Genomic DNA, 8,473 nt, shown 5'->3' with positions numbered 1-8,473 from the left:
CCCCCCTCCTTCTCTGAGTATGCTTGAGCTGGGAACTCTTGTGTTGGATAATCATAATCCCAATTGCTTGATCTCTATAGATCCATTGTGGGTACTTTTAATTAAAGGATCTATAAATAACTATACCTTCCTTCATTTTAGTTATTCCTCACAGATCAAAGATACCTTCAATCCCTGGATACGGTTACCATGCGGGATATCGAAAATTATAGATTTAAAGGGACTGTAAGTGTGATTAAAAGATAACAATGCCCGATTTACAACGTTAATCTAAAAATCTTAAGATTTATTACTCGAAAGTGTTTGTTTCTTCAGACAAAGCTGGTAATTCAATTTATTGTAAAGCGGGCTTTGCTATCTTTGCTTTGATATTACGCATACCGCCCCTTTAATCTCATTAAATAAAATCTTGAAATTTAAGATCTGCTGGTCCTATAGCTGCCTGGTGCAAGAAGGACGCGTGCGCAGATCCCGTGGTTGGTTGTGAAAACATATTCATGGATGTTCAGGTAGGAAAGATGCCTTACACTGTCGTCTTTGCTTTTTAGAGTCATTAAATTTGTTTAGAGTTTTATATATGAAAGTTGCGATTTTTTAACGGTTTTTTTTGTCCAAAGACAAGGAAATAAAAAATATAGATTTTCTTTAAATTTTCTTATATGCATTACCCTCTGTGTGGAACAGGAAGACGATACTTAAGAAAATTTATGCTTAATTGATTTTGATGTTGTAATGTTGCAAGTAGCTTTACCTACAGCTTGAAAATAAAGTTATTATGTTCATCGGGCTGATCCAAGTCATATCTTTAGTCTAACAGTCGTCTTCCTAATCCACACTCCACAGCTGTATGGTTCCCACTGTAAGTAAGGAAATGATTGATTAAATCCTATTTCTGTTGTAGTCTGCTAAAGATTTGGAGAAAAGGTATCCAGGACGGATTTTCCTAATCCGGTATGAAGATCTAAGTGTAAGCACCGAGGAGGTGGCCAAATCTTTACTCCGGTTCCTAGACCTCCCCTGGACCCCGGAGATGACCAACTTTATCGTGACGCACACCTCCATGGATAAGAAGGAGATTGTGAGGAATAGGGTGACCAAGAAGGTGAAGAAAGAAACCAGTCCTTACTCCACCAGCAGGAATTCTACTGCTACAGCTTTCAAGTGGAGAACTAGTCTAGACTGGGGGAATATTACTACTATACAGAATTCATGCAGGTATTACAGAACGCTATAAATGTCGTCTTTGTTTGAATTGTCCATCAATATGCATCAGGGTTACCCATAACGAATAAGACTGTATAAACGTCCCGAATCTATTAAAATATGATGATTTTAAGACTTTTGCCTTCAGTCTTTTATTGGCTTCCTAAGTGATTTTTCAAAGGAATGTAAACAGATAGTTTGGTGTTCCTACAGTCGTCTCTGTAAACAGATAGTTTGGTATTCCTACAGTCGTCTCTGTAAACAGATAGTTTGGTATTCCTACATTCGTCTCTGTTAACAGATAGTTTGGTATTCCTACAGTCGTCTCTGTAAACAGATAGTTTGGTATTCCTACAGTCGTCTCTGTGAACAGATAGTTTGGGGTTCCTACAGTCGTCTCTGTGAATAGATAGTTTGGTTTTCCTACAGTCGTCTCTGTAAACAGATAGTTTGGTGTTCAAACAGTCGTCTCTGTAAACAGATAGTTTGGTATTCCTACAGTCGTCTCTGTAAACAGATAGTTTGGTGTTCCTACAGTCGTCTCTGTAAACAGATAGTTTGGTGTTCCTACAGTCGTCTCTATTAAGTCTCATTCGTCTCATCTGATGTAAGTAACCCTGTACAATATGGTTCAATAAACATGCAAGCTCTGAGAGACGGCTTGAAAATCCTCTGTTTTCAATTTGTGTGTTTTAATAAATTTTGATTTTTTTTTAGTAAACTAATGGACTCTCTTGGATATGTCAGCTTGAAGGATGAGTCGGAAACCAAGTCGGAGAAATTTCCGATAACCTTGACGCCTCAGGAGCTCTGGCCATACTGGAGCTAGTTTTTCCCCAACCCTAGAGAAATTCATTCTTTATTCTAAAGTTGGTCTGGAGAAAAATCTTTCTTGTCTTCTTGCCGCTTAGAGATAATTCGTCCCAGATCCATAAATCCGGCGGAAAATACCCTTTTTTACATAATTTAAAAAAAATCGTAATTAAGCAATTCTAAAACCAAATTGTCCCATGAAATATAAACATGGAACTGGATCAATCTTTGTTAACAAACGAAGTGTCATGCAGATTGTTTTCCCCAGAAACTGCAGTACACATCCTTTGTAAACAAACATCCGTTAGATCCCTTGGTGAATCCTGCAAATTTACACCCGGATTGGGTTCTTCCATAATTATCTCCTAATTATGCACTAAACAAGATTCTACATGAAGACAATCACACACCAAGTTTTACAGTGATAACCAGAAAACACCGAAATAGGAAGACGACTTTTAGACGCTGACTGAAAATAGTCCAATGAGCATGCGACACAGCAACTGTGCAGTGTAAACAGACCCATTTAACTTTATTTTTATCATGGATTTAATGAGTGTCTTGTAAAACTATTTGCTTTGTAACGCTAAATACACTTAAGTTTTGCAATATTAGGTCGTCTTCATATTTCAGTGTTTTTTGGTTATCACTGTAGCTAAATGTATTACACTTTTATACTTATTAAACCAAGTTTTATTGGTTTAAAAACAACACTTTTTACCACAACGTTATCACATCTTGCCTATATTTTTAATAATCGTGATAGAACTGTAATCAAGGCCTAATAGATCAGAATGTAACATCATCACATTACACAAAACTTAGTTTTTTAGAAATATAATTTGTTATTTTGATTGTGCCTAAAGAAATATTATTAACTACCCGTCTGTGATAGAGAAGATAACCGCTGTACATGATTGCATTATGTACAAGATTCTTGTACATATATGTACGGATATAATCTTATTAATTATATTAATTAATAGTTTTATATATTTTTTTATTATTTAATAATAAAATTTAATATTGCAAAATTTATTTTATTTTCAAATTTTCTGAAATATTTAATCATGATTCACAAGTACAAAAGAGAAGTTAAGTAATCGGTTTTACAGAAATTTCAGAATTTGTGAGATTGAGAAGAATTAAGTTCAGGAAAAGGTTTAGGGAAAGGATTTAATAAAGCGATAGGATTAAGTATAAGGATAGGATTAAGTATAAGGGTAGGATTAAGTATAAGGATAGGATTAAGTATAATGATAGGATTAAGTATAATGATAGGATTAAGTATAACGATAGGATTAAGGTTAAGGTGAAGAAAAAAGTAATAAACAAAGGATCAAGCTAAGAAAAAGGATTTAAGAAAGAAAAAGGATATTTTACTGGAAAAAGGAAAATGTAAAGGGAAAGGTTTCATTAAAAAGAAAGGCTAAGAAAAATGATATACTTCAGGGAAAAGATTAAGTTAAGGAAAAGGATTAAGTAAAGATAAAGGATTAAGTATACGGATAGGATTAAGTAAAAACAAATGATTAGGTAAAGGTAAAGGATTAAGTAAAGGAAGGGATTAGGTAATGGCAAAGGATTAAAAAGAAGGGAAAGGATTAAGAAAGAAAAGTAAAGGATAAAATTTATAAAACTATTCTTCTTCTCTGTGTATTCAGCCAGGTTCTGGTTTCTCTTGGTAAACTGGATCTAAACAAAAAATATAATTGTTTGGATTAACATTATTTTTTTCTTTGATCGATTAACCTTCTCTTTTCTTATGTAACTTTCAGAAACTTCAGAGCTGGGAACTTTTGATTTCTGGATATCGGGATTAATGCTTGATCCACTCTTTTTCTTTATCTCGAGATTAAATAATGATTGTTTTCCTCTTGTTATTAATCTCCAGATTAATTAAACGATCGGAATTAAGGATATCACATTCTAAAGTTTTAAGCTCAGGAGCGACTTTAATGAAATTACTTTGATTTCAATTCAGAAAAGAGAGGAAGTTTTAAATTATATGTAAACCATGTAGAATGTAGATTTTATTTCAAGTCCTCCTCCGATTCAAATCGTAACCTTGAAAGCTTTGTCTGGTTAAATACGAGTTAGATATCAATGTTCATAAATTTGAAAACTGATTATTCTCAATCGTGGTTTCTCTTCAAAAGTTATTTTCCCAATTCTGCTGCAGGAATACAATGTAGGAATTATCAGAATTAAACACTTTAGAAGCTAGAGAAACGACGTTATCTTCCACAATTTCGATCAGATAAAGGTATCAAGGGTACGGTTGTGAATCGGGCACGCAACTTTTGTAAAAAAAATGTCCCTTGCAATTTCAACGCCAGTCATATTCAATTTCAACTGTGTGTTTAATGTGTTTACCCTCTGGTTTGGAGAGCACTGAGAATATATAGCTCCGAGGAGGAAGGAAGTGTCAGGGGAAACTGGGTCTGCTCAACTTCATCCAGGTTCAGGTTTTCTCCAACTCTGAGTAAAATAAGATAATGGTTGAGTTAAAGATTTTAGCTTCCCTCTAACTCTGAGTAAATATAGGATAAAGATAGAGTTAAAGATATCTAGGTTCCGTCTAACTCTGAGTAAATATAGGATAAAGATAGAGTTAAAGATATCTAGGTTCCCTCTAACTCTGAGTAAATTTAGGATAAAGATAGAGTTAAAGATATCTAGGTTTCCTCTAACCCTGAGTAAATTTAGGATAAAGATAGAGTTAAAGATATCTCGGTTTCCTCTAACCCTGAGTACATTTAGGATAAAGATAGAGTTAAAGATATCTAGGTTTCCTCTAACTCTCAGTAAATATTAGACGATTTGACAAAGAGAGAAACAAGTTTCTAAAGTCTCATTCTTTGTGAGTAGCCCTGTATGTTCTCTTGTATCTTGTACCTTTTAATTTGATTGACCGGCATTATAGCTTCTCCGAGTAGTATCCTATCTCCTAGAGGACCTAGATCCTTGACAGAGAACAATAGATACAGCTTATCCCTGACAAAGATAGGTTTACGACACGTCTATGATAAACAAATTTCTCTACTAAAACAAATGTTTGACTACATTCTTAAAATTCATATACAAAAATGTAAAAATAATTGTAATGTGAAAATACACACCATAATTACTGTGTTTCATACACATTGAACTTTTGAAAATCATAACTTAAGACCTTATTTGATTTTCATGGAATTGGAAAAATATTTGCTCTATAACAAAACATAATACAAAAAGATTGCTAACATTGCCCTTTACAAAAAAAATGTTTATTCTTAAATTTAAAATAAAATAAGCATTTTTGAAATTTTGGAAAATTTACTAAAAAGACGGATTGTTATTCCTGGTTCTCTCATGAGGTAAAATCATATCGAAGGTTTGGTCAAAGATCGGGAACAGAGTTCTTGACTTGGAGACAGTTTTCAGTTTAGTGATTGCAACGCTTCCTCCTGGGCCAGGGACCAGCTTGACGGTCACATAGGGAGAGCACATGCCGTTGTTGACGCTCATATGTGCGCGTACACGAACCTCCTGTACGCTTAACCGTAGGTTTTCCATTTTATCCTTGACCGTATCAACCTTAAGACGGAGTACAGTGAGACCCAGAAAACAGTGGAATTCTCATTGTCTTCGTTTCTCTTTTTGTTAGAAAATGCCGCGGAGTTTTTGTAATTTGCATTTAAACTTTTATAGCAGCTGTAAAGGTAAAATAAATCCTGAGAATATCAGGAGTTGATTGAGCCATAGAAGAGTTCTATCTCATGTTTCTGTCTCGAGATAAAGTTATAGGTATCGTTCAACTCCTGAGCTTCTCAAGTTTCAGTCTATACCCCCTTTCATTTTTCCTTTAGAGTCCCTTTAAATTGGATATTTATAAACAATATGATAAAAAGATTATTTATGTAAAAAATATGGCCTCGTCCTTTCAAAGTTTTCTGGACTCCCAACCCTCCTAATTTTTGTTTGGCAACATCATGTGATTAAAATAATAAAGGTCAGGTTAGGTTTAAATGATACAATGTTAGAAGGGGTCCAGGCGGCACCTATACTCACATTTTATCAAATAATTTCACAATTTTGAAGAAAATTTTTTTTTTTCGTACCTTTGATTCGATGGAACTGGACAGGTTGTATGAAGATTTATTTAACCTAAAAATAGTATTCTATCATAAATATTCATTCATTTATTTATAGTTTGGGGAAACCAATATATGAATAGTAGTTTAGTATTTATTTTCAAACACAAAATAAAAAATAATAATGAATGATTGTTTAGCTAAAAACAAAACACAAAAGAAAATTTAATATGAGCCAATTGAAAATATAATGTTTAATAATTTTGTTCTGATCGGTATTTTTAAAACAAACTATTCATATTTAAATTTCAACTAAATTTTCAGGAATGCATTCATTGAACTTAAATATACATATTGATTCAGCAAAAGTACATATTGCTCTTCTATATATTCTAGTTCAAATTAATTTTTTATTTTTATTATTTATGTTTTGATTGATTGAGGCCCAAGCAGTATAAAAGTACAAATTGTTTTATGAATTCTCTATAGGTTTTTATAAAGATTTTCCGCTATTGTAACATAACTTTTTATTCTGAAAGCAACTGTATGCGTAATCTAAGCAAAGATGACGTATTGTCCCAATGTGTCTGTAGATTGTTCCCTTGAAAGATTTGTCTGATCAACTACGAATCAAATTTTAATGTTTAAATTTTTAAAACTGATTATTTTCAATTGTGGTTTTCTATAAAAGAGACTTGTGCATTTTTACTACAGGAAAAACGATAGATAGAAAAACGAGAATATCTTTCTCATTATTATTCAGATAAACTCTTAGATTTCACTGAATTGGATGTGGGAGGGAACCCCAGGACGCCATGAGCCTCCGCTATGCAGACACGAACCTCCCAGATTTACTATGTAGGCAGACGGAGTCTCAACTATGCAGAAATGAGCATGTGCAATACATCAAAATGTGCGTGTGTAATACAGGAGGTTTTTTTTAAACTTGTGTTTTAAGTTAAATTAAAGATTTTTTACAAATTTTTCGACATAGTGGCATGAGAGGTTTCTCAAAGGTGAGAAGTATTTATTAATTATCATAAATAGTGCCTAATTATGACTAATAAAGTAGTTTATCAAACTTTAAACATTTTTACACGAAAAGAAAAATATTTCAAGAAAAATAAAATAAATTTCACTTCATTTTATCTTTTATAATTTTTGATTTACGTGATACCTTTTTTTGTAGTTCAAATTGAATCTAGAAAATTTGTATCATTTATTTAAATCATTTTTCAAAACAAAGGTATTTTTTAAATTAAAGATTACAAAAAAACAAACTTGGCTCTAATCTTTAATAAAAAAAGTCTTATGCCACTACGTAAAAAAAAATGTTTTAAATTTTCATTACACATAAAAATCAAAATTAAAAAAGCTCGTTTATTGCAAATTGGAGGCACGGTCTGCAGGATTGGTCTGCAGAGTTGAGACTCCGTCTGCCTAGCAAATCTGAGAGGCTCGTGTCTGCATAGCGTAGGCTCATGGCATCCGCGGGGTTTTCCCTCCCACATCGGACTTACCATTTTGGAAAAACCCTTTAATGAAAGGTCACTTACTTGCAAATATTTTTTCATTCCCCTTAAAACAAAGAGAATAGAATATATATTAGAGAATTAATGTACTCTACTGCATATAATTTGTAAACATTTACATTCCACTCTAATATATATTCTATTCTCTTTGCCTTAATAATACAATACCTATTATTTCTATTAAACTTTGATTGAAAATTAGAAATATCTCCGCTCTGTGATCTCCGGAGGTGTGAGGTAGGTTTTAAGTTTCTACAGTTCATTATCAAAATCCTGCAAATACATAAATACGTTTAGAAATGTCGTCTTCGACAGAAACTTCCATTCCCGGAATACAGGGTTACCCGCAATGGGTGAGACTGTAAAGACGACCCTAAACTCTACAGATATGACGATTTGAAGCTTGATTTTTGGATTCTGCATTCAATTAAGTAGCCTTAACTATTTAAAATCATTCTTTGAGTCTAACAATCATCTTCCTTTCACAGAGTTTATGGGTACTGTACTACAGGGTGTCCCAAAAAACATGGGAATTCAGTGACGAATTTGATATCGTCTTTTTAAATAATTCTTTGATTTAGTATAGTGATACCTAATGAGAAAGCTGTAATCTGTAAGAGTTTCGTCTGCTATGTTTACAATTTGTTTGTTTATGTTTTGACTGCATACGGTTGTACTTAGTAAAACAAGAAAATTGCAGTATACAACCAGAGTAAACTTGTCCGTCTTCACTGTTTATCGTGCGGAGACATTATAGACACATCTTTACAGTCTTTTACCGTTTTCATAAAATAAACTCTAGCAGACATAATAATATTATGGCTTTTGAAATTAGGTATTACAATGATT

At 32.9% G+C, this 8,473-nt stretch overlaps 2 protein-coding genes across 2 annotated transcripts in view; one reads left to right on the top strand and one right to left on the bottom strand.

The window, feature by feature from the left end:
* LOC111699186 (carbohydrate sulfotransferase 1) overlaps positions 1-2,215 on the top strand; it is a 3,561-nt gene extending 1,346 nt beyond the window's left edge. Inside the window, exons 3-5 of the mRNA XM_023469789.1 lie at positions 422-509; positions 902-1,215; positions 1,921-2,215. Coding sequence (XP_023325557.1) covers positions 422-509; positions 902-1,215; positions 1,921-2,032 — 514 coding nt within the window. The 3' untranslated portion in view covers positions 2,033-2,215. The remainder of the gene's footprint in view (positions 1-421; positions 510-901; positions 1,216-1,920) is intronic.
* Positions 2,216-3,035: 820 nt separating this feature from the next.
* Positions 3,036-8,473, bottom strand: part of LOC111699175 (protein unc-13 homolog 4B) — a 25,448-nt gene continuing 20,010 nt past the window's right edge. The window contains exons 17-22 of the mRNA XM_023469776.1: positions 7,793-7,897; positions 6,120-6,165; positions 5,360-5,595; positions 4,915-5,013; positions 4,393-4,497; positions 3,036-3,711 (exon numbers count right to left, since the gene is read on the bottom strand). Of these exons, the coding sequence (XP_023325544.1) occupies positions 3,648-3,711; positions 4,393-4,497; positions 4,915-5,013; positions 5,360-5,595; positions 6,120-6,165; positions 7,793-7,897 (655 nt within the window). The 3' untranslated portion in view covers positions 3,036-3,647. The remainder of the gene's footprint in view (positions 3,712-4,392; positions 4,498-4,914; positions 5,014-5,359; positions 5,596-6,119; positions 6,166-7,792; positions 7,898-8,473) is intronic.

Source organism: Eurytemora carolleeae, unplaced genomic scaffold, assembly GCF_000591075.1.
Source record: "Eurytemora carolleeae unplaced genomic scaffold, Eaff_2.0 scaffold30, whole genome shotgun sequence".
Classification (NCBI taxonomy): Eukaryota; Metazoa; Arthropoda; class Copepoda; order Calanoida; family Temoridae; genus Eurytemora; species Eurytemora carolleeae.
This window is presented reverse-complemented; position numbering and strand designations above follow the sequence as displayed.